The 26,389-nt window shown below is 38.9% G+C and overlaps 2 protein-coding genes across 13 annotated transcripts in view; one reads left to right on the forward strand and one right to left on the reverse strand.

Moving 5' to 3' along the window:
• mtSSB (mitochondrial single stranded DNA-binding protein) lies at positions 1 to 16,158 on the forward strand. 5 transcript variants are annotated; one of them, XM_070099285.1, is made up of 7 exons: positions 1 to 36; positions 5,462 to 5,560; positions 6,525 to 6,627; positions 8,154 to 8,271; positions 8,804 to 8,923; positions 9,313 to 9,525; positions 15,647 to 16,158. In XM_070099285.1, the coding sequence occupies exons 3-6, from the start codon at positions 6,613 to 6,615 to the stop codon at positions 9,513 to 9,515; spliced, it is 456 nt and encodes a 151-aa protein (XP_069955386.1). In that variant the 5' UTR covers positions 1 to 36; positions 5,462 to 5,560; positions 6,525 to 6,612; the 3' UTR covers positions 9,516 to 9,525; positions 15,647 to 16,158. The 5 variants fall into 5 exon arrangements, with proteins under 5 accessions (XP_069955386.1, XP_053654987.1, XP_053654983.1 ...); XM_053799012.2 differs by lacking the exon at positions 1 to 36 and adding an exon at positions 287 to 305; XM_053799008.2 differs by lacking the exon at positions 1 to 36 and adding an exon at positions 877 to 975.
• LOC128704163 (tRNA modification GTPase GTPBP3, mitochondrial) overlaps positions 11,392 to 26,389 on the reverse strand; it is a 17,894-nt gene continuing 2,896 nt past the window's right edge. For 7 of the 8 annotated variants that reach the window (XM_070099280.1, XM_070099277.1, XM_070099282.1 and 4 more), the window contains exons 2-7: positions 26,141 to 26,283; positions 24,748 to 24,885; positions 22,525 to 22,683; positions 20,961 to 21,184; positions 15,704 to 15,902; positions 11,392 to 13,405 (exon numbers count right to left, since the gene is read on the reverse strand). In XM_070099280.1, the coding sequence (XP_069955381.1) occupies positions 12,501 to 13,405; positions 15,704 to 15,902; positions 20,961 to 21,184; positions 22,525 to 22,683; positions 24,748 to 24,885; positions 26,141 to 26,246 (1,731 nt within the window). In that variant the 5' untranslated portion in view covers positions 26,247 to 26,283 and the 3' untranslated portion in view covers positions 11,392 to 12,500. Of the gene's footprint in view, positions 13,406 to 15,703; positions 15,903 to 20,960; positions 21,185 to 22,524; positions 22,684 to 24,733; positions 24,886 to 26,140; positions 26,284 to 26,389 lie in introns of those variants that run through there. The other variant, XM_070099283.1, reaches the window with a different exon arrangement.

The following is a 26,389-nucleotide window of genomic DNA, read 5'->3' on the forward strand; positions in this document are numbered from 1 at the left end:
AAGTTATTAATGGCTGCCTCATTGTGAAGTCTGAAGGTGACTTTAGTAGTCTTGGGGTATTTTACCAAGAGTTGTTATGAGGAAAGTAGGGTAGTGGTCTGTGGTATTATCTGTAATTATGCCTGATTTTAAAGGGGATATGATGTTGGTCCAGATGTGGTCAAGTAGGGAAACACTAGTCTCTGTAACTCTTGTAGGTTTTGTTACTGTTGGTAGCAACATGCAGTTACTCATTGTGTTTGTGAATTCAGTAACGTGTGGGTCCTGGTCTTGCAGGAGATTTATATTGAAGCCACCTGAGAGTAGTAAGTGATCTTTGTTCATGCGTGCATCAGTTATCATACTTCCTAGGTTTTGACTAAATTGGCTAATGTTTGATTGTCGAACTCTGTAGATGTTTATCACTGTGAGAGGTTTTTGTAGGTATTTGGATTTGAATTTAGCTATTATATATTCCCCATGTATGATAATTATACAGTATGTATTCCATACTGTATTGTGCATATTAAACCCATTGTAATCTCTGTAAACCTAAATTTTCCACTGTCCCTCACAGGAGGAGCTGCAAGTGTATAATAAACTAGCCAATGGTGAAACTTACTAAAACTTTCAGTTTGTCCTATATACCAATGGGCTTTCTGCATACACACCTAAATGTCACCCAACTCTGTACAAATGTTGTATTGTGCTGAAATAAAGATTATGGCTTCAATGGAAATATGTCACTGACTTTTTTTTAGTTATTTTAGGTAATTTATGTATGATAATTTGTGTGATTGTATTTATGTGTACCTGTACCTAAATAAACTTACTGTCTGGATACGGTGTTTCAAGTACTTGTAGAAATAAAGATTATTATTACTTATATATCTTCATACATAGTGAAGGAGGGTTGGTAATGGTGTAAGTTGTCAGTGACCTTTATAAACCCAACAACACCGGCAACACTACAACTGTAGTCTCCTGCAGGACTATGTAAGTCAGTAATTCAATTCAAGTTTATTCTCTATAATGGTTACAATGTGGGGTTTACAGGTTTTGGGTATTTTGTGGTTTACATGTTATAAAATATTAATTACAGAGGGGGCCACTAGGACACCTTGCATGGCTAGGCATTTCGAGCAGACTTGGATTAATTCATAACATTAAGTAAGTTTATTTATGTATACACAAATACAGTTACATAAATTATCATGCATAACAGCATATGTGTAGACAACCTGGGGTAACAAAAAAGTCAGAGTGACTTATTTCCATTGGGGTCCTTCTGCGCCGCCTTCGTCGAGTATACCTGGAGTTTACCTGGAGAGTTCCGGGGGTCAACGCCCCCGCGGCCCGGTCTGTGACCAGGCCTCCTGGTGGATCATGGCCTGATCAACCAGGCTGTTACTGCTGGATGCACGCAAACCAACGTACGAGCCACAGCCCGGCTGGTCAGGAACCGACTTTAGGTGCTTGTCCAGTGCTAGCTTGAAGATAAGATAAGATAAGATTTCGTTCGGATTTTTAACCCCGGAGGGTTAGCCACCCAGGATAACCCAAGAAAGTCAGTGTGTCATCGAGGACTGTCTAACTTATTTCCATTGGGGTCCTTAATCTTGTCCCCCAGGATGCGACCCACACCAGTCGACTAACACCCGGGTACCTATTTGCTGCTAGGTGAACAGGACAATAGGTGTAAGGAAACGTGTCGAAATTTCCACCCGCCGGGAATCGAACCCTGGCCCTCAGCGTGTGAAGCTAGTGCTAGTGACACCCCTGCTTTTCATTGGGAGGATGTTGCATCGTCTGCCAAGTCTTTTGCTTTCGTAGTGAGTGATTTTCGTGTGCAAGTTCGGTACTAGTCCCTCTAGGATTTTCCAGGTGTATATAATCATGTATCTCTCCCGCCTGCATTCCAGGGAATACAGTTTTAGGAACTTCAAGCGCTCCCAGTAATTGAGGTGTTTTATCTCCATTATGCGCGCCATGAAGGTTCTCTGTACATTTTCTAGGCCAGCAGTTTCACCTGCCTTGAAAGGGCAGCAATATTCCAGCCTAGATAGAACAAGCGACCTGAAGAGTGTCATCATGGGCTTGGCATCCCTAGTTTTGAAGGTTCTCATTATCCATCCTGTCATTTTTCTAGCAGATGCGATTGATACAATGTTATGGTCCTTGAAGGTGAGATCCTCCGACATGATCACTCCCAGGTCTTTGACATTGGTTTTTCGCTCTATTGTGTGACTGGAATTTGTTTTATACTCTGATGAAGTTTTAATTTCCTCATGTTTACCATATCGGAGTAATTGAAATTTCTCATCGTTGAACTTCATATTGTTTTCTGCAGCCCACTGAAAGATTTGGTTGATGTCCGCCTGGAGTCTTGCAGTGTCTGCAATGGAAGACACTGTCGTGCAGATTCGAGTGTCATCTGCAAAGGAAGACACGGTGCTGTGGCTGACATCCTTGTCTATGTCAGATACGAGGATGAGGAACAAGATGGGAGCGAGTACTGTTCCTTGTGGAACAGAGCTTTTCACCGTAGCTGCCTCAGACTTTACTCTGTTGACTACTACTCTTTGTGTTCTGTTTGTGAGGAAATTATAGATCCATCTACCAACTGGTAAAGTGTATGGTAGAGTTATTATTGAAAGAATTAAAAGTTAGACGGAGAATAGGATAGCAGATGAACAAGGAGGCTTTAGGAAAGGTAGGGGGTGTGTGGACCAGGTGTTTACAGTGAAACATATAAGTGAACAGTATTTAGATAAGGCTAAAGAGGTCTTCGTGGCATTTATGGATTTGGAAAAGGCCTATGACAGGGTGGATAGGGGGGCAATGTGGCAGATGTTGCAGGTGTATGGTGTAGGAGGTAGGTTACTGAAAGCAGTGAAGAGTTTTTATGAGGATAGTGAGGCTCAAGTTAGAGTACATAGGAAAGAGGGAAATTATTTCCCAGTAAAAGTAGGCCTTAGACAAGGATGTGTGATGTTACCGTGGTTGTTTAATATATTTATAGATGGGGTTGTAAGAGAAGTAAATGCGAGGGTCTTGGCAAGAGGGGTGGAGTTAAAAGATAAAGAATCACACATAAAGTGGGAGTTGTCACAGTTGCTCTTTGCTGATGACACTGTGCTCTTGGGAGATTCTGAAGAGAAGTTGCAGAGATTGGTGGATGAATTTGGTAGGGTGTGCAAAAGAAGAAAATTAAAAGTGAATACAGGAAAGAGTAAGGTTATGAGGATAACAAAAATATTAGGTGATGAAAGATTGGATATCAGATTGGAGGGAGAGAGTATGGAGGAGGTGAATGTATTCAGATATTTGGGAGTGGACGTGTCAGCGGATGGGTCTATGAAAGATGAGGTGAATCATAGAATTGATGAGGGGAAAAGGGTGAGTGGTGCACTTGGGAGTCTGTGGAGACAAAGAACTTTGTCCTTGGAGGCAAAGAGGGGAATGTATGAGAGTATAGTTTTACCAACACTCTTATATGGGTGTGAAGCATGGGTGATGAATGTTGCAGCGAGGAGAAGGCTGGAGGCAGTGGAGATGTCATGTCTGAGGGCAATGTGTGGTGTGAATATAATGCAGAGAATTCGTAGTTTGGAAGTTAGGAGGAGGTGCGGGATTACCAAAACTGTTGTCCAGAGGGCTGAGGAAGGGTTGTTGAGGTGGTTCGGACATGTAGAGAGAATGGAGCGAAACAGAATGACTTCAAGAGTGTATCAGTCTGTAGTGGAAGGAAGGCGGGGTAGGGGTCGGCCTAGGAAAGGTTGGAGGGAGGGGGTAAAGGAGGTTTTGTGTGCGAGGGGCTTGGACTTCCAGCAGGCGTGCGTGAGCGTGTTTGATAGGAGTGAATGGAGACGAATGGTTTTAAATACTTGACGTGCTGTTGGAGTGTGAGCAAAGTAACATTTATGAAGGGGTTCAGGGAAACCGGCAGGCCAGACTTGAGTCCTGGAGATGGGAAGTACAGTGCCTGCACTCTGAAGGAGGGGTGTTAATGTTGCAGTTTAAAAACTGTAGTGTAAAGCACCCTTCTGGCAAGACAGTGATGGAGTGAATGATGGTGAAAGTTTTTCTTTTTCGGGCCACCTTGCCTTGGTGGGAATCGGCCAGTGTGATGATAAAAAAAAAAAAAATATCTACCAACTTTTCCTGTTATTCCTTTAGCACGCATTTTGTGCGCTATTACGCCATGGTCACACTTGTCGAAGGCTTTTGCAAAGTCTGTGTGTATATTATACATGCATCTGCATTCTTTTTGTCTTCTAGTGCATCTAGGACCTTGTCGTAGTGATCGGTAATTAGTGATCAGTGATAAGTTTATTATTCCCCCTCCACTTGTGATGCTGACTGGTATATGATGATGTAAGCTGACATATAATGAGAAAGTTATAATGTTAGCAGGAAACCTGTGTTAGGATGCTTTGTCCAGGATTGAACTTTTATCAAATATCAAGTATCATACTTGATAAAATCCTTCCCGGGACAAAACATCATAATTTTCTAAGTTTCCAGTAATGTTGTCTACAAATGTGTTGTTTTTTCCTCACTACTGTGATAGTGGTTTAGAGAAATATACTGGTCACCTAAAGTCAGTACCTGGCCAGCCGGGCTGTGGTTCATACATCAGCTTACGTGTGGCCAGCACTAACAGCCTGGTTGATCAGGCCCTGATCCACCATGTGACAATGGCCTCTGGACTGTGGGTTTCATGGAAAGGTTGCTATGTTATTATTAAAACAGGTCAAACAAATTAAAACTTGCTGAATTTAGCAAAGGATAAATGGTCACTTAAGAATGACTGTAAACATTGCCAGGCAGTATTTTGCTGACAACTCGTAAGTTTACAGTTAAAAACAGGTTTTGCCATATACAACTTAGAAAGCTTTAGGAAACAAAATCAATATTTTAAAAGGAAAATGCACATAATTTTGAAGTATTCATTGTGTAGCCATTGTATGTAAATGACAGGAATGGGTTGTTCATTTCATTGTTTAGGACCTATAATAGCATAAACCAGTTAGTTAAGGACATAAGATAAGCACTGTCCAGGAAAACTAGCTGATTTTACATAGTGCAGTACTTCCCTTTTAAGGTGGGTGCCTTGATGTTGATGAAGGGCTCTTAATCCAAGGAACAGGAGCTACCCTCTTTCTCATGTCAACCTATATCCCCTTCCCCCCATATTCCCTTGGTGCTATGACTCTTATTGTATAGCACTTCCCCATGAATATAATAATAATGCACCAGTACTCTAATGTGTTAATTGTTATGCAAATACGTGTACGTGTATAGTTTGCCTGAAATGCTCTGCATAACCATGGACTTTCAGCATGCACTTGAGTGTCGCTCATTTCTGTATAAATAATGTACGTATCATGTTGAAATAAACTTGTATGTACTAATAAAAATATGTTGTATATGGCTATTGTGATTGCAATATAATCATTACTAATGTTTTTCCTTCCAGGGTGAGGCAAGTCTTAGTTGAAGGGCTCTGGGTTTGAGGAACTGGATCTGCTTTTATCTATCCCTTTCCTTGCAGCAATTTGGCTATACCTTACAAGAGGTAAAAAATGAAATAAATAAAGTGACTTCTGTAATAATTTTTGTAGCATTATATACTTCAGTAATAAGACCTGTGTCATGAAATATACAATCAATTATAAAATGTGATTTCTGGGCCTTGAACTCCCCTCAAGGAAGGTTCCTTGATGTTGGTGAGGGGCTCTTGATTTAGGGAATTGGATCTGTGCTCCAGTTCCCTGAATTAAGCCTGAATGCCTTCCACATCCCCCCCAGGTGCTGTATAATCCTCCGGGTTTAGCGCTTCCCCCTTGATTATAATAATAATGGGCCTTGAACTCTGAACTGATTTGTGGACCTTTCTTTTTTAACGTTCCCTACATAATAAGATTTGATGTGTGACTTGTGAAATATGTTTTATGGAAACTGACTTGCAAACACTGAAATATTTATATACTATGAATAATGGAGTATGACAAAAAGATATTATGGTGTATGGCTTTCTGATGAACTAAAGTATTCTTGATGTTATCATTCAAGTGAATTGTCCTGATTTACATTCATTCACAGATAGGCCTTAAATCTAGTAAATACACTAAAATACGGTGGTACTGAATATTGATGTTAACATACAGTATGAGGCAGACCTAACTAAAGTTACATACTGTTTTTTTTTTTTTTTTTGTATTTGGAAAAAACTTTCCAGTAGATTTTAGTTATTTTCAAATTTTGCAAAAATTGCTGTATGACCCTTGTAGGTTTAGCACTTCTTTTTTATTACAACAATAATAATACAAAAATAATTCTACAAGTTTAATGAAAGTTGCATGTTACACACACAGTATAGGCATACAAGAGTTACAAATTTTTCTAGAGAATACATAATGTAAGTCATAAAAGGCTAATTTCTAAATATTAACAAGGATCAATATAAAAGCCATTAAGAACATAGGAATTTATTGTGCTTCAGTAAAAGTTTAAAAATTATGACCTATTTTTCTTTTCAGGTACTTGAACAGTCACCTCCAGTGGTAAAATTCATACATCTGAGAGCCAAGTTTCATTCAACACATCTAAGACCATTCCAGAAGCATCATGATTAGAAATACGGTATAGTAATGGTCTAAATCTTCATTGTATTTCACTATACAGCATTTGGTTACTTGTGTATTACATGTACATGTTGGTTACTTGGTTTCTCTTGCACAGTTACATTGCATTCAATTGCAGTAATGTGATAATTTACTATGATGTAAAAACTTAATATTTACAAGATTTTATATACTGTACAATGTTTGAAAACAGAACTATAAATATAGAACTCAGTATAATGATAAATGATTCACTGATTGTAATACAAAACTTGGGAGAATTTTTAGGTCTTTACATTGACAACAATTTGAAATGAAATCCTCATAGCTAATGCATATCCTACCCAAGATCTCCATAACAGTGGGCATCTTGTCTTAAGTTACTATGTGCATCAAACACAATTACTTACTCTGTTGTTTCTAATCTATCTTTACCTCGCCTGTGGTATTTGTGCCTGTGGATCTACTACAGCAAATTGCCAAAAGCTAATGGTAGCTCATTGAAAAGCTTCCTTACAAATAATTTCTCAAGCAAGTGCTAGACATGAAAATGGTATACAATACTGACAGGTTGATAAGTAAGACACATGTGCAGCAGTTAGGTATCTTTATTCTGAAATGTTTTGCCTACACAGTAGGCTTCTTCAGTCAAGTACAGAGGAGTTAGCAGACAGCAGAGATGTGAAGACAATGTAATCAGTCCATTACCCTTGAAGATAGTTTTGAGGTGGTTAGTCCCTCAACCTGGAGAAGAGTTTTGCTCCGTAGTCTGGAACAATGTGAAGTTGAACCAAGAGTATGGAGACTTTCGTACTGTCAAAAGGTGAAGCGTAGCCCACTAGTAGAAGAAAGAAGGTAATCATTGGGAGGGCAGGTCCCTCTCAAATCCATCCCTTCTCTCTCATCTTGTCGGTATTGTATACCAGTATCCTGGTACAGAAACACCTTTGACAACTTTTTCGAGAGAATGGATAGATTTGAGAGGGACCTATCCTCTCAATGATTACATTCTTTCTTGTACTAGTGGGCTATGCCTTACCTTTTTGACAGTGTATAAGTCTCCATACTGTTGCTTCAACTTCACATTGTTCCAGGCTATGGAGTAAAGCTCTTCTCCAGGCTGAAGGACTGACAGACTAATAGAAGCTGCTAGCAATTTAATAGAAAAGCAAGGTTAATGGATGGTAGATATGTTTAACCATTTTAACAAAAAACAGTATTTAAGTGTCTACATGACTTAAGAAATGACGGCAGTGAAGGGACTTGAGCTAGAGTTCGTCACGGCCACGCTAGCTGGAGATTCGTCTGTAAAAACTTGCATTTGTGCTCACAGAGGTGCCTGTGCTAACCTTCCTATGGTGTAGAAATATACCTAGTTGGATGAATCTTATTGTGGCTAGCTGGTCTAGTGGCTAACGCGACGGGCTGGAGTTTTGAGACTCTATGACCGCGGGTTCAATCCCGGCCAGGGGTATGGTTTATCTAAGTGTAATTGCCTTCTCTCCTAAAATGTGTAGATTTATGAAAAAATAATTTGTCTTTCAGGTATGTGGAGTTGGTCGCTGTGTGTCCAATGTTTGGGGTAAAAGAATGTTTCAAGCATCCGGAGTTAAGCACAACGATGATGATCTTCAGACGCAACGAGTTGAGAGGCTAGAGAAATGTATGTTTTATTTGAACATTTTGCCAAGAGAAATGTTTTTATCAGTAAACAAATTGTATATTTTGTATGTGTTAGTGTAGTTATTAACATGAATGGATTATTATTAAATAATCCATTCATGTTAATAACCTTGAGGCAGAAGTGTTCTCTTGTAAGCAAGGTCTACACGACCTTCCTCTGAACTCCCACAGCTCCTGGCTGCCACTTTTCTTGGGTATTTTCATCCTGATTTTATTTTCCTTACCCATTCTCAAAATATTTATCAGAGCATAGATGCTAGGCAATAAAGGCAAAATTTGTTTATAGGAAAATACCTGAGCAGTACAATTTTCTGTGAGTTAAGGCATCTCAGTCTAGCCTGTGTTTATGTATTTTTTTTTATCACTGTCAGACTTTTATCTCTGCATAAATTCTGAAATTTTAAATTCATCAGTAACAGGATGCAGTCTAGGTATATACACTGACATTGTATATAGCTTTACAGATGTAACTACTTGTATAGTGCAAATTAATGACTATATATACACTGTAGCTGTAAACCAGGTGATGATCTTGGGCAGAGTTGGTGGCAATGCAGAGAAACGTGGCAGTGAGGAGCATCCTGTGGTGACCTTCTCTGTGGCCACACACAACAACTACCGTAAAGGAGAAGGTAGGGGATGGCTGTACTGGCCTTTCATACTAGTAACCTGATTTGGTGGGGATGGGTGAATTGTACCTTATATGTATATTGTTATTACTTTCAAGCAGCCATTTGTTTACCCTTTTACTTTCCAGCTGCCTTTTGTTAACCTTCCAGTTGCCTTTTATTCACTTTACCCTCTCCCATCTTAGTCTTTAATGAAAAGGTTCACTGTGGTTTCACTAAAATAATTTAAATGTTAAAATACAAATTATATTTTTGCATAATATGTGCCTGGATCAGGCAAACTACATCTTGGTTAGTTTTCCCTAGAGTATATGTAAACTATTCTCTATCTTTTATTATCAAAAGAAGTGCTAAACCTACAAGGGTCATACAGTGTCCTCTATCTTTTGCAGATCTGATTCAGCAGACAGATTGGCATCGTGTTGTCGTGTTTAAGCCATATCTTCGTGAGACGGTTTACCGCTTCTTAACAAAAGGCCAAAGAGTCATGGTCCAGGGAAGGATTGGCTACTTGGAGCGCAGAGACCCGGAGAATAATTCCGTTGTTATGAAGACTGCTACGATTGTGGCAGATGAAGTCATTTTTTTCAACTGAGGTACAAAAGGTAGTGAATAATACTGTATTGGTTTTTTGACTGGAGAGTAATGCTGTATGACCCTTGTAGGTTTAATGCTTAGCAACTAATTCAGAGGATAACATTTAGAGAGTATAGCTGAGGAATAGTATAGTTTAGTTAAGAGTGGGACTGAGTAAAGATGAACCCTTCATCTTTTGGCTTCCCAAGAAAAGTAGACCAAAATTTTTATGTTCAGTCTAAGATGAGCTTTTAGGGAGGCAATGCAAGGATTCCAGGATATTAAGAATCAGACAGCAAGCCAAGACATTTATTGTCAAATGTGTATTCCATTTTTATAATTAATGAACATGAATATTATTATATTTATTATTTTTTATTATCACACTGGCCGATTCCCACCAAGGCAGGGTGCCCCGAAAAAGAAAAACTTTCACCATCATTCACTCCATCACTGTCTTGCCAGAAGGGTGCTTTACACTACAGTTTTTAAACTGCAACATTAACACCCCTCCTTCAGAGTGCATGCACTGTACTTCCCATCTCCAGGACTCAAGTCCGGCCTGCCGGTTTCCCTGAATCCCTTCATAAATGTTACTTTGCTCACACTCCAACAGCACGTCAAGTATTAAAAACCATTTGTCTCCATTCACTCCTATCAAACACGCTCATGCATGCCTGCTGGACGTCCAAGCCCCTCGCACACAAAACCTTTACCCCCTCTCTCCAACCTTTCCTAGGCTGACCCCTACCCCGCCTTCCTTCCACTACAGACTGATACACTCTTGAAGTCATTCTGTTTCGCTCCATTCTCTCTACATGTCCGAACCACCTCAACAACCCTTCCTCAGCCCTCTGGACAACAGTTTTGGTAATCCCGCACCTCCTAACTTCCAAACTACGAATTCTCTGCATTATATTCACACCACACATTGCCCTCAGACATGACATCTCCACTGCCTCCAGCCTTCTCCTCGCTGCAACATTCATCACCCACGCTTCACACCCATATAAGAGCATTGGTAAAACTATACTCTCATACATTCCCCTCTTTGCCTCCAAGGACAAAGTTCTTTGTCTCCACAGACTCCTAAGTGCACCACTCACTCTTTTTCCCTCATCAATTCTATGATTCACCTCATCTTTCATAGACTCATCCGCTGACACGTCCACTCCCAAATATCTGAATACGTTCACCTCCTCCATACTCTCTCCCTCCAATCTGATATTCAATCTTTCATCACCTAATCTTTTTCTTATCCTCATAACCTTACTCTTTCCTGTATTCACCTTTAATTTTCTTCTTTTGCACACCCTACCAAATTCATCCACCAATCTCTGCAACTTCTCTTCAGAATCTCCCAAGAGCACAGTGTCATCAGCAAAGAGCAGCTGTGACAACTCCCACTTTATGTGTGATACTTTATCTTTTAACTCCACGTCTCTTGCCAAGACCCTCGCATTTACTTCTCTTACAACCCCATCTATATTATTATTATTATAATCAAAAAGAAGCGCTAAGCCACAAGGACTATACAGGCCATCTATAAATATATTAAACAACCACGGTGACATCACACATCCTTGTCTAAGGCCTACTTTTACTGGGAAAAAATTTCCCTCTTTCCTACATACTCTAACTTGAGCCTCACTATCCTCGTAAAAACTCTTCACTGCTTTCAGTAACCTACCTCCTACACCATACACTTGCAACATCTGCCACATTGCCCCCCTATCCACCCTGTCATACGCCTTTTCCAAATCCATAAATGCCACAAAGACCTCTTTAGCCTTATCTAAATACTGTTCACTTATATGTTTCACTGTAAACACCTGGTCCACACACCCCCTACCTTTCCTAAAGCCTCCTTGTTCATCTGCTATCCTATTCTCCGTCTTACTCTTAATTCTTTCAATTATAACTCTACCATACACTTTACCAGGTACACTCAACAGACTTATCCCCCTATAATTTTTGCACTCTCTTTTATCCCCTTTGCCTTTATACAAAGGAACTATGCATGCTCTCTGCCAATCCCAAGGTACCTTACCCTCTTCCATACATTTATTAAATAATTGCACCAACCACTCCAAAACTATATCCCCACCTGCTTTTAACATTTCAATCTTTATCCCATCAATCCCGGCTGCCTTACCCCCTTTCATTTTACCTACTGCCTCACGAACTTCTCCCACACTCACAACTGGCTCTTCCTCACTCCTACAAGATGTTATTCCTCCTTGCCCTATACATGAAATCACAGCTTCCCTATCTTCATCAACATTTATCAATTCCTCAAAATATTCCCTCCATCTTCCCAATACCTCTAACTCTCCATTTAATAACTCTCCTCTCCTATTTTTAATTGACAAATCCATTTGTTCTCTAGGCTTTCTTAACTTGTTAATCTCACTCCAAAACTTTTTCTTATTTTCAACAAAATTTGTTGATAACATCTCACCCACTCTCTCATTTGCTCTCTTTTTACATTGCTTCACCACTCTATTATTATTATTATTATAATCAAAACTAATTGTTAAACCACCAGTCATACAGTGCTGCAGGGTAGAGGGTGTAAGGTCAGTGAAGCATAATCAAAGGTTGTGTAATAAATCTGTTGCTGTCAAAAGGTTGAAGAGGGAGTGTCAAAGGTGGGGTCATCAGCAAGGAGGGAAGATAAAGTAAGGGTGTTAGAGCAGTGACAATGTCAAAGATAAATTGTGTGCTCACTGATAGCCTGAACAGTCCAAGAGAATATGGCAAACTGAAATTGGAATCTGACAACTTGCACAGTGAACCTACTAATTATCCCTCTCCCTTTTGCCACCTGGTACCCCCGCTTCCTTCCTGCCCTGCAGCGCTGTATAGCCCTTGTGGTTTAGCGCTTCTTTTTTTATTATAATAATGCACAGTGAAACTGGGCACCTCTGTGCGTGTATAAAAAAAAAATTATCCTATTTTTTTGTTAGGTTTAGCCTTCTTTCTGATTATAATAATTATTATCCTATTTTCCAATACAGAAAGCAGAGAAAATATGATCAAGGACATCATCAGTGGTGATGCTTCCTGTGACATAACCGAGGCTAGTGGCTGCTTGATGAAGATAATGAGCAGCCACTACTATTGTATCTTCTGAGTGTAGCAAGTTACCACACACTTTATCTATTAGTTCAAGTGAAGATTCTTGAGTTATGTCACTGTTAGAGCCCTTAACAACATTCATACCATTAAATGAAAGTGATGACTGATGATACCCATATGATGCTTTCTGATTATTTTCTGATACGCTGTGTTCGAGCATTTCCTTAGCTCCTGTAACTTTATTCCCTGAACTTATAAATGTAAGAGCTTCTAGGCAAGCTGAAATGTGTGCTCTGTGTCTTGCTGAAGTTAATGTAGGGTTTTCTGCTGTTCCTACTTCACACATAGAGGCACAAAGATGTTTTAACTTCTGAAGTACATTTGTAAACCCTTCTTGGGTTTTAACAGAGAGCAAAATGCAAGAATCTTTCAAGACACTAGCAAGCAAATTCCTGTCCTTTGCACATTCAATTAAGTCTACTTTATTAATCAATGTAAGATAATTTTTATTTTGTATCCACTGTAATGATATACCTGCAGGAAAATTATCCCTGCTATTACTGTTTTCACACTCATAAATCCCCAGTTCTTTAAAATAGTTACTCAGAAATGTGTTCCAGTCAAAGTCTTTTTTCTTAACAAGCTGTAAAACCTCTAGTGCTTCAAGAATAATCACAGCTGCGTCAGCATGACGGGCTCTTGCTTGTGCTCTCTTTACCCCCTCTACCTCGATTATGTCTTCTGTTTGTCGAAGACCTGCTGTATCACTGATGATAACTGGGTAGCCACCAAGATCCAGCGAAGATTCAACCACATCTCGTGTTGTACCTATAAATTATTAGGATTACATTCAATATATCTAAAATACTGTTTCTTGAAAGCTAACATACAACAGCTGATTATTTTATTATTATTATAATGGGGAAGTGCTAAACCTGTAGGATTATATATTGCCTGTGGGGGGATGGAAGGTATTCAGGCTTAATTTAGGGAACTGGAGCACAGATCCAGTTCCCTAGATCAAGAGCCCCTCACCAGCCTCAAGGAACCTCCCTTGAGGGGTACCACAGCTGACTCTTTGCCTGTGTGAAACTGCAGCAATAGCCAATAAGTAGTGATAAATAACTCAAGACAGGTACAGTTTTGGTGACATGCAAGAACCTTCCTAGAGTGAAATCTAGGAAATCAAAGATACACTCATGTATGGTATACACACATTTATGCCTTATTTGTTACAAAATTTAATATACATTTTCCTACCTTTCCTGTTATACTTATTGACCTTATGGGTTATCACTCCATGATTGCATTTGTCAAATGCCTTAACAAAGTCCTTGTGGACCACATCAGCATTTTTTTTTTTTCCATAGCTTCTGCAATTTTGTCACAATGATTAGTAAATTAATGAATACATGTTGGTGGCTGTTATTAAGGTAAGACTATTTACATGAAAGCATAACTTCTGATTCTCTAATTTTCTATTTTAAGAGGTATGAGGTCTACTGTATCAGAAGCTTTTCTTAGCATTTCAAGGATAATATGTGAAGAGAACATGGTGAGTTGCAGGAAATAAGAACATAAGCACTATAGTAGGCCTACTAGCCCATTCTGACAAGTCACTTCTACTACTAGCACAGGCCAGTAGGCCTACTGCAGTGCTTATATTCTTACTCCCTCTATCTCATGTTACCTTTATGTATCCTCTATGCCCTTGTATTGTTTATATCAACTCGTTAAAGTTCCTGGAGAGCAAACATAGCTGTAATATCTTATGTCTCATTAGTTACTATTGTGTTCTTTTACCTAGCATAAATATCAAGTTCTAGTTTACTTGAAAGAATCTGCATAAACATTGGCTTTTTAAAATGTATGAAATAAGTATCGCCTAATACAAACATTTTGGAGGTAAAACGTTTGTATTACCATGAGTAAGAGTTGCTTACATGGACCCTTTTCTATGAAACTATCACTCACGAATAAATTAAGGAAAGCAGTCTTACAGAGATGAACTAAATAGTACTGTATTAGGAAATTTAATTTCATACTTCCTTCCTGTGTGATATCACCACAGTTGTTCAATATATTTATAGATGGAGTTGTAAGAGAAGTGAATGCTCAGGTGTTGGGAAAATGTATGGGGTTAAAACAAAAAATCTTACACAAAATGGGAGTTGTCACAGTTGCTTTTTGCTGATGACACTGCTTTTGGGAGATTCTGAAGAGAAATTGTATAGGTTGGTGGATGAATCTGGGAGGGTATTTAAAAGTGATAGTTTAGATATTTGGGAGTGGACTTATCAGCAAATGGGTCTATGAAAGACTAGGTGAACCACAGAACTGATGAGGGAAAAAAGGAGAGAGGTGCACTGAGGAGTCTGTGGAAACAAAGACCATTATCCATAGAAACAAACAGGGTAATGTATGAGAGTATAGTGGTACAACGCTCTTGCGTGTGTGAAGCATGGGTGATGAATGTTGCAACAAGAAGACTAGGCAGTGGAGATGTCATGTCTGAGGGCAATGTGTGGTGTGAATATTATGTAGACTGCACGACCCTTGTTGGTTTAGTGCTTTATTTGATTATAGTAATTTTCCAGAGAATCAGTAGCTTCGAGATTAGGTGGTGGTGTGGAATTTCTAAAAGTATTATCCAGAGGGCTGAGGAGGGGTTATTGAGATGGTTCAGACACTTAAAGAGGATGGAACAAATTAATAGGAGGGCAGGGTACGGGTCAACCTAGGAAGGGTTGGAGAGACGAGGTATAGGTTTTGTGTGTGAGGGGGTTTGGACTTCATACAGGTGTGCATGAGCATGTTAGATAGGAGTGAGGGGAGGCAAATTGTTATTTATGACTTGACATACTGTTGGAGTGTGAGCAAATTAACATTTATTAAGGGATTCAAGGAAACCAGTTTGCCAGACTTGAATCCTGGAGGTGGGATGTACAGTGCTTGTTCTCTGAAGGGGAAGGGGGTGGAGATATGTTGCAGTTTTTGAATTGTAATGTTGGCACACCTCTGGCAAGACAGTGATGGAGTGAATGATAAAAATGTTTCTTCTTTTTTCAGGTCACCCTGCCTTGGTGAAAAATTGCCAGTGTGTTAATAAAAAAAATATTTCCTAACCTGGAATAGGAGAAACAATGGCTGCTGGTCTTTGCGTGAGAATATTCAAGAAGCTGCTCTTGCCTACGTTGGGTCTACCAAGGATGGTTAGTTGCAGGCCACTTCTTAGCCTCTCTCCACGCCGATCATCTCCCAGATGACATTTCAGTTCTTGGATAAGTTTACAAATTTTGACTTCAATGTCTGCCAATATACCCTCCTGCAATAAGAACACAATTAAAAACTGCTTCCTCTAAATGGATATTACATAGCAATTAAATTTTATTTAAAATGTATACACAGTATGTATTTTATCTCAAAGTTTGAAAATTATGAAATTAATTTGATGTACCATTCAATTTTAACCAGTAAAGTTCATATCTTGTTAAGTAATATTTCTTAAACCTGTACAGTATAACTACCATGTTATTTTTGTAATGTGTTTTAGTAGCAAAAAATAAACAGTGGCTTACTTGTATGATGTTAATTTAACCACAAGTGGAACTAAGCGAGTGTCACAGTATTCCTAGTAATATTCTATCAATGGGTAGAGTATATCTGCACTGGTTCATAAGTCTGCTAGGAAGACCTCAGATGAACTATTATACTGTAGAATAACACCTTTGGTAAGTGCCCCAAGTTAACTCGTTAAGTGCCATTGTATATTGTGAGCTATAAGAGATGCCACAGTGATTTTGATAATTTGTGCTAGTTAGTTTGCAACTCATACAGGTTTATCATTTAGAACATAAGAATGTAGGAACACTGCAGAAGGCCTACTGGCCCATACGAGGCAGGTTCTTATCAAAACGACATCTACCTAAAGCTACTCAAGAAATAACTCCCGTACCCCTTGACACCAATCAAACCCAGCCCCTCCCACTCATATATTTGTCGTCTCTTCTTAAAGCTACCCAAGGTCCTAGCCTCTATCACCCCACTGGGAAGACTGTTCCATGCATCTACAACTCTGTTAGAAAACCAGTACTTACCTAAATTTATCCAACTTAAATCCATTATTCCTGGTTCTTACCTGGTTCGACACCCTCAGTACTTTATTAATATCTCCCTTGTTTATGCCCGTCATCCACTTATACACTTCAATGATATCTCCCCTCATTCTACGCCTCTCCAGAGAGTGGAGATTTAAGGCTTTAAGTCTATCTTCATACAGGAGGTTCCTTACACAGTAAATCATTTTAGTCATTCTTCTCTGTATGTTCTCTAATGAGTCTATGTCCATCCTGTAGTAAGGGGACCAAAACTGAGCAGCATAATCTAAATGAGGCCTCACTAGTGATGTATAGAGCTGTAAAATAACTTTTGGACTTCTGTTTTGTTTTTAAGATAATCCATTAACTGTTAATTAATGGTATAATTCTTATTAAAGATGATACAGAACTTTATAGAGGGGCACCTGAACTGTATTGGTGCTTTGGAGAGTGATGGTGAAAGTGGTTATTCTTTTTTGGATCACCTTACCATGGTGGGAGATGGCCAGTTTAAAAAGAAAAAAGAAAAAATTAACTCATTTGTATAACTCTTATCTCTGGTCTTCTAATTTTTCTTACATTTCTGTTGTATCACAGAGGAGAGAAAAAAATTCTAATACTCCAGACCAGGTAGAGGGTTACTCTGTAATGCCTTTCCCATTCCCCAATCTAGCACCTGGAAGCACACCAAGTAGCAAATGCTAAAAGTAACAAAGGAATAGTAGTGTACTAGGTCATATCTTATCCAATGTCATGTAGTGGCATGATTTTGAATTAAAATATCAGAAAATTTCAAGGGGACTACTAAATGAGTGAAAATGAGTGTGTTTCCTTCTTTGAATTGCCTTACCTTTGTGGCCAATTGATAATGTGATTAAAAACAATCTCTAAATGTTAACTAGGTGCATATGAAGTGTAGAATAATATTGTTCACCTAAATAATGCTATTGCAGGTATATGACCATAAATTCAGATACAACCAATTTGTATTACAGCAGTTTATGCACAGACAGAGCTGCAATCACAGCTGTCACACACATCTTTCAGCTAGAGTTGAATGACTAAATTCTAAAATATATATATAAAAAATGTAGTGCGGATGACAAGAAACAGATAATTGCTGATGTTATGAATGAAAAGAAGTTGGATGTCCTGGCTCTAAGCGAAACAAAGCTGAAGGGGGTAGGAGAGTTTCAGTGGGGGGAAATAAATGGGATTAAATCTGGAGTATCTGAGAGAGTTAGAGCAAAGGAAGGGGTAGCAGTAATGTTACATGATCAGTTATGGAAGGAGAAAAGAGAATATGAATGTGTAAATTCGAGAATTATGTGGATTAAAGTAAAGGTTGGATGCGAGAAGTGGGTCATAATAAGCGTGTATGCACCTGGAGAAGAGAGGAATGCAGAGGAGAGAGAGAGAGATTTTGGGAGATGTTAAGTGAATGTATAGGAGCCTTTGAACCAAGTGAGAGAGTAATTGTGGTAGGGGACCTGAATGCTAAAGTAGGAGAAACTTTTAGAGAGGGTGTGGTAGGTAAGTTTGGGGTGCCAGGTGTAAATGATAATGGGAGCCCTTTGATTGAACTTTGTATAGAAAGGGGTTTAGTTATAGGTAATACATATTTTAAGAAAAAGAGGATAAATAAGTATACACGATATGATGTAGGGCGAAATGACAGTAGTTTGTTGGATTATGTATTGGTAGATAAAAGACTGTTGAGTAGACTTCAGGATGTACATGTTTATCGAGGGGCCACAGATATATCAGATCACTTTCTAGTTGTAGCTACACTGAGAGTAAAAGGTAGATGGGATACAAGGAGAATAGAAGCATCAGGGAAGAGAGAGGTGAAGGTTTATAAACTAAAAGAGGAGGCAGTTAGGGTAAGATATAAACAGCTATTGGAGGATAGATGGGCTAATGAGAGCATAGGCAATGGGGTCGAAGAGGAATGGGGTAGGTTTAAAAATGTAGTGTTAGAGTGTTCAGCAGAAGTTTGTGGTTACAGGAAAGTGGGTGCAGGAGGGAAGAGGAGCGATTGGTGGAATGATGATGTAAAGAGAGTAGTAAGGGAGAAAAAGTTAGCATATGAGAAGTTTTTACAAAGTAGAAGTGATGCAAGGAGGGAAGAGTATATGGAGAAAAAGAGAGAGGTTAAGAGAGTGGTGAAGCAATGTAAAAAGAGAGCAAATGAGAGAGTGGGTGAGCTGTTATCAACAAATTTTGTTGAAAATAAGAAAAAGTTTTGGAGTGAGATTAACAAGTTAAGGAAGCCTAGAGAACTAATGGATTTGTCAGTTAAAAATAGGAGAGGAGAGTTATTAAATGGAGAGTTAGAGGTATTGGGAAGATGGAGGGAATATTTTGAGGAATTGTTAAATGTTGATGAAGATAGGGAAGCTGTGATTTCGTGTATAGGGCAAGGAGGAATAACATCTTGTAGGAGTGAGGAAGAGCCAGTTGTGAGTGTGGGGGAAGTTCGTGAGGCAGTAGGTAAAATGAAAGGGGGTAAGGCAGCCGGGATTGATGGGATAAAGATAGAAATGTTAAAAGCAGGTGGGGATATAGTTTTGGAGTGGTTGGTGCAATTATTTAATAAATGTATGGAAGAGGGTAAGGTACCTAGGGATTGGCAGAGAGCATGCATAGTTCCTTTGTATAAAGGCAAAGGGGATAAAAGAGAGTGCAAAAATTATAGGGGGATAAGTCTGTTGAGTGTACCTGGTAAAGTGTATGGTAGAGTTATAATTGAAAGAATTAAGAGTAAGACGGAGAATAGGATAGCAGATGAACAAGGAGGCTTTAGGAAAGGTAGGGGGTGTGTGGACCAGGTGTTTACAGTGAAACATATAAGTGAACAGTATTTAGATAAGGCTAAAGAGGTCTTTGTGGCATTTATGGATTTGGAAAAGGCGTATGACAGGGTGGATAGGGGGGCAATGTGGCAGATGTTGCAAGTGTATGGTGTAGGAGGTAGGTTACTGAAAGCAGTGAAGAGTTTTTACGAGGATAGTGAGGCTCAAGTTAGAGTATGTAGAAAAGAGGGAAATTTTTTCCCAGTAAAAGTAGGCCTTAGACAAGGATGTGTGATGTCACCGTGGTTGTTTAATATATTTATAGATGGGGTTGTAAGAGAAGTAAATGCGAGGGTCTTGGCAAGAGGCGTGGAGTTAAAAGATAAAGAATCACACACAGGGTGGGAGTTGTCACAGCTGCTCTTTGCTGATGACACTGTGCTCTTGGGAGATTCTGAAGAGAAGCTGCAGAGATTGGTGGATGAATTTGGTAGGGTGTGCAAAAGAAGAAAATTAAAGGTGAATACAGGAAAGAGTAAGGTTATGAGGATAACAAAAAGATTAGGTGATGAAAGATTGAATATCAGATTGGAGGGAGAGAGTATGGAGGAGGTGAACGTATTCAGATATTTGGGAGTGGACGTGTCAGCGGATGGGTCTATGAAAGATGAGGTGAATCATAGAATTGATGAGGGAAAAAGAGTGAGTGGTGCACTTAGGAGTCTGTGGAGACAGAGAACTTTGTCCTTGGAGGCAAAGAGGGGAATGTATGAGAGTATAGTTTTACCAACGCTCTTATATGGGTGTGAAGCGTGGGTGATGAATGTTGCAGCGAGGAGAAGGCTGGAGGCAGTGGAGATGTCATGTCTGAGGGCAATGTGTGGTGTGAATATAATGCAGAGAATTCGTAGTTTGGAAGTTAGGAGGAGGTGCGGGATTACCAAAACTGTTGTCCAGAGGGCTGAGGAAGGGTTGTTGAGGTGGTTCGGACATGTAGAGAGAATGGAGCGAAACAGAATAACTTCAAGAGTGTATCAGTCTGTAGTGGAGGGAAGACGGGGTAGGGGTCGGCCTAGGAAGGGTTGGAGGGAGGGGGTAAAGGAGGTTTTGTGTGCGAGGGGCTTGGACTTCCAGCAGGCATGCGTGAGCGTGTTTGATAGGAGTGAATGGAGACAAATGGTTTTTAATACTTGACGTGCTGTTGGAGTGTGAGCAAAGTAACATTTATGAAGGGATTCAGGGAAACCGGCAGGCCGGACTTGAGTCCTGGAGATGGGAAGTACAGTGCCTGCACTCTGAAGGAGGGGTGTTAATGTTGCAGTTTAAAAACTGTAGTGTAAAGCACCCTTCTGGCAAGACAGTGATGGAGTGAATGATGGTGAAAGTTTTTCTTTTTCGGGCCACCCTGCCTTGGTGGGAATCGGCCAGTGTGATAATAAAAAAATAAAAAAAAAAAAATGTATATGTTTAAACAGTCATGTACAGCCTTACTGATATGTTTTCATCTTCACTAAAATCAATATAAGCTTCGAGGCCAGCTCTGCACTGCAAGAGTGTTTGTCTCCAACGATTGTAGAGCTGAGCTAGTACACCTTCCATCTGACGGAGTGCCAGCTTGCGCTGGGCTTCAGTTTCTGCATGTATGAGATCTCCAAGCCCCTCCACTGAAGTCAAATCCAGCTTGCCATGATAAAATGCTCTTTTTGTGAAGTCGCCTGAAAAATTAATTTCTGTAGGTACATAATGTAAGAGATGAATGTAGTAATACAGAAGCTTACCTCAGATTCTAAGTCACACCCTAATTATTATTATGTACAAAACCCGATATAAGCTATGGTGGTTTTTCATCCACTCACTCAACTTTGTTACATACAGCTAATTCTTTTCCAAAAGTACTCTTGGACATTTTGAAACATTCAGTACTGGTTTCAAACCATAACATTATAGATGAAATTTTAAGAATTTATACTGAGCAATTCAGATTAGTCTAGGTAGTAGGTTGGTAGACAGCAACCGCCCAGGGAGGTACTACCGTCCTGTCAAGTGAGTGTAAAACGAAAGCCTGTAATTGTTTTACATGATGGTAGGATTGCTGGTGTCCTTTTTTTCTGTTTCATAAACATGCAAGATTTCAGGTACGTCATGCTACTTCTACTTACACTTAGGTCACACTACGCATGCACGTACAAGCGTATATATGCATACCCCTCTGGGTTTTCTGCTATTTTCTTTCTAGTTCTTGTTCTTGTCTATTTCCTCTTATCTCCATGGGGAAGTGGAACAATTCTTCCTCCGTAAGCCATGCATGTCATAAGAGGTGACTAAAATGCCGGGAGCAAGGGGCTAGTAACCCCTTCTCCTGTATATATTACTAAATGTGAAAGGAGAAACTTTTGTTTTTCCTTTTGGGCCACCCTGCCTTGGTGGGATGCGGCCGGTGTGTTGAAAGAAAGAAAGAATAATTCAGATTAGCAAAGGATAATGAGAATTAAGGCCAAAATGTCTATGCATCTGAGCTGGAACAATTTTGTAAAACAATGATTGGGTCTGCAAACTATAAATTGTTCCCTTTCCCAAGCAAACTGGGTAGGAACAGCTGGTGAGGAATTGCGTGTTAGCAAACTGACAGACTAAGTTCCACTAGGCAACTCTAACTCTGGTACAAAGAGGCCTGTCATATTAAAGATATAAACAAAGCTAACACTACAGGAAAGGAATTCCTTCCAAATTAATGAACCCCAAATTCCCCTCATTCAGTGACATATTAACTCCATGTTTAGTTTCATGTAGTAATATCCTTTTAGTTTCCATAACCTGGCATTTTATTACTCACAACTTGTATAGCATTACTAGCTATTTCATCTAAATCTATCCCACTTGTAATTATGCTAACATATACACCATACTTTCCACTACAGTAAAGGTCCAATATAATGAACTAATAGGGGGAGGGGGGTGTCCGATTTACTGAAAATTTTGCTACACAGGAGAGCCCCGCGTTATGGCGTTTCGTTAATACAAACATTTCAGATTATGACCAAATCTATTTTCATACCAGCCTGTGCTAGTTTGTACCCTGGGAGAATACTGAGTGCAGATAAAACAGCAGCAATGACAGCTGGACCTCCATGTACATGTAGCTCACAGCTGTCCTCTCCTGTGAAGCTGTGTGGACCAGGAAACCAGAGCACTAATCCTCGATCCAGGCTCTCACCTAGGAAAAATTAAGAGATAATTAATGAGGGTTGTGATACTTTTCCTGCATTAACTTTAAAATAAACGATGCATATTTTTTTAACATAACCCCTTCTCCTGTATAAAATTTTTGGGCCACCCTGCCTTGGTGGGATGCGGCCAGTTTGTTGGAAAAAAAAAAAATTTAACATCAACCATCTCCCACTGAAGTAGGGTGAGCCCCTCTAAAAAAGAAACACTTTCACTATCATTCAAAAACAGAGATATAAACTTAACTAAACCATATGACCCACGCATCCAGCCTGTAGACATAGCCCACAAACTTTATCGCTTCTTCTCTACTATAGGATCAAAACTAGTAAGCAAAATCCCAATCTCAAATACTCAGGCAAGAGACTACCTCACTGGAAATTACCCAAATACTCTATATCTATCTCCTACGAATCCTACAGAAGTCTCACTCATTATAAAGTCACTTAACAAGAAACCTAAATAACTTGCCACCACTCATGTACAAAAAAGCAGCACATGTGTTTTTTGCCCATTATTGCAAATCTGTTTAACAAATCAGTAGAATCTTCAACCTTCCCATCCATACTCAAGATAGCAAAGGTTACTCTGATCCTCAAAAGAGGCAATCCAACTGAACTGAATAACTACAGATTTAGATCAAACTTGCCCTTACTATCTAAAATCTTTGAAAAAAATAATACATAAATGGGTCTTCTACTACCTAATATCTCACAACATACTTAACCCTGACAGTCTGGGTTTAGACTGAAAAAAGTACAAATGATGCAATTAACTTTAAATGCTCAAATTGCTATGTTTACCTTGTGCAGTGCTTTAAAAAAAATAATATCCTTTGGGGCTCTTCAGAGACCTGCAGAAAGCATATGATACAGTGGACCACAATATTTGCTCCTTAAATCAGAACACTGGGATGAGAAGACTACCTAAAATCTTATCTTAACAACAGATACCAGTATGTCTCTACAAATGGTGTACCTCAACTACTCAGCCTGTAGCTGTTGGAGTGCCAGAGGGCAGTGTCCATGGCCCTCTTCTCTTTCTCATTTACATCAATGATCTCCCCAATGCATCTTATCTCTTTGAACCAGTTCTATTCACAGATATCACTACTTTTGTCTTCTCCCACTCAAACCTGACTATGCTTAGTGACACTGTTAATGACTAGCTACTAAAAGTATCTATCTGGATGATGACCAGCAAACTCACTCTCAATATAGACAAAACCTACTACAAGCTGTTTGGAAACAGAGCCTTAAATATCCAACTTAACATATTGATTAATTTTTTCCCTATTACAAGACATATTGAGGAGGATCAAGCCTCCACCATGTCTTGTGCTGAATGACCCACATGGGTTTAGCACGTAACTTGAATTATTAAAATTGTGTGCTCACACTCCAACAGCACGTCAAGTCCTAAAAAAACCATTTGCCTCCATTCTCTTCTACTTATCATCGTCATGCATTCCTGCTGGAAGCCTATGCCCCTTGCAAACAAAACCTTCTGTACCCCCTCCCTCCAACCCTTCCTAGGATGATCCCGTCCCTGCCTTCCTTCCACTACAGATTTATACACCCTCCAACTCATTCTATTGTATTTCATCCTCTCTAAATGTCCAAACCACCACAACAACCTCTTCTCAGCCCTCTGGATAATACTTTTGAAAGCCCTGCACCTTTTAGTTTCCACTGCCTTTTGCCTTCTGCTTGTTGCAATATTCAAATATCCCAGCTGTATAAAGTTTTTCTTATTTTTAGTAATTTATGCAAGAGAAGGGGTTACTAACCTATTGCTCCCAGCCTTTTAGTCACCTCTTCCGACACACATGGCATACGGATGAAAGATTCTTTTTCACTTTATGAAGGCTAAACACACTTAACAAAAATTTTTTAAGTGAAATATATACAATATACTGTAGAGCATTGTACTATTTTTACTTAATTTTCAGTATTAAAATATTATAAAACAATATATTTATACTATTATGTAGTAATTTACAAAATTATAAAGTAACTTCCTGAAAGATTTAAGATAACCTTGAAAATTTCACCAGTAACAGGATGAACAATTCTCCTGAGCGTAGCTACGCGGGGCGATGGGAGTGAGGCTGGCACTGTCATGCTTGTAAAAACATCTGCAGCCCTCTTGCCTGTCACTCTAAGTACCGCAATGCCACATTTACCTTGCCCTAAGGAAATAATTGTATTTGTTAATGTTAAAATAAATGAGTGCCCAAATAATGGTTTACACAGAAAACAGGTGATGGCTAATTATATATAGTATCTACCTTTTAAGAGCTGCTTAACAGCTATTAGCATCATCAGGTGATATTTATCATAACAGCCTGTTAAAGTAATTTATATAATAGAATCCTACAGTGCTCATGAGGATCCTCACTCAGAATTGCACTTCTTTAACTACCAATTACCAGCACAATACTTTCTCATCTGGGATGTCACATTTACATATTGCATTAGCATGTTTGTTCCAAACCAATATAGTCTCATGTACATTAAATATTATACTAGGTGTTGTTTTCTGGCGGTCTATTTTTACTTAAGTGTAGAGTCATGTGCCATATGAGTATATAATATGGGTTGCAAGAAAGCTCACCAGTGAATGCACTGCCATGCATTACTACACTCCATTGTCGTTTGACATCAGTAATGAGGACAGGCTACAGAATTGTCATAAAATGTATAAAAAAATCCTCATGACATACAGTAAGCCTTGAATATTTGTGTTATACTCTCTACTGGTGTTTGATGCTTTTATTATGTACCACATACCCATCCTGTGGGCTGGAGTCAAAAACGATTATAAAGGCACAAAATGGGTTTGGGGAATGGACCCAAACATTTTAAGCAAGTTACAGCAGTACTAAACTATTTACAATTTATTGATAAATATATTCCTAATATTAAGTTCATTACACTATTCTGTTGATTAAGCAAGTTACTGCCAGACACTGATGTTGCACATGAAAAGGTTATCAATACAATACAGTACATACTGTACTTTAATTCATTAAAATATATTTAATATATTTTACATCTGTAACAAAAAAAAAAAAAAAAAAATTCCAACTAGTTCCTATAGCCAATAATCCTATTTAAAGCATACTCATAATATACAATAACCTAACTTGCAAATTCATTACTTCATGCATTAACTTTTGATAACACATGGCAAGTGCAGAGAGCTGAGAAGACTCATTACATTTAACCCTACTAAGTAAGCAAGTAAGTTTATATAGTTCATATGGTAGAGTACAAGATATAAAGATAATAGACAATATAATAACATATGTGAGTGAAATTAATGGAGGATTAATGGACATTATTGATCAAGATTGTTGTGTCATCTCCGTTGAATACTGTATCTATAAAATTTTCAAATAGCGTAAGTGATTTTAAATATTAGCAAACACAACAGCAATGCACCTGATGACAGAGCATAAATAGTAGAGGCAAGTCGGTGAGCTGTTTTCCACTGGTTGACCCTAAGTAGTGCACTGTGTAACACCAGATATCCCCGGGTGAACCACATCTTTCATACCAAAATTGCTGTTGCACAACCTCAAATTCTGAAAGAAATATATCTTATGAAAGGAACTAACAGTTATCAGTCTCAATGAAGGATACTATTCATAAATGAATATTGTAGCTCAGATCTGAATTACAAAAAAAGGC

The sequence above is a fragment of the Cherax quadricarinatus genome, chromosome 66 (genome assembly GCF_038502225.1).
Source record: "Cherax quadricarinatus isolate ZL_2023a chromosome 66, ASM3850222v1, whole genome shotgun sequence".
Taxonomy (NCBI): domain Eukaryota; kingdom Metazoa; phylum Arthropoda; class Malacostraca; order Decapoda; family Parastacidae; genus Cherax; species Cherax quadricarinatus.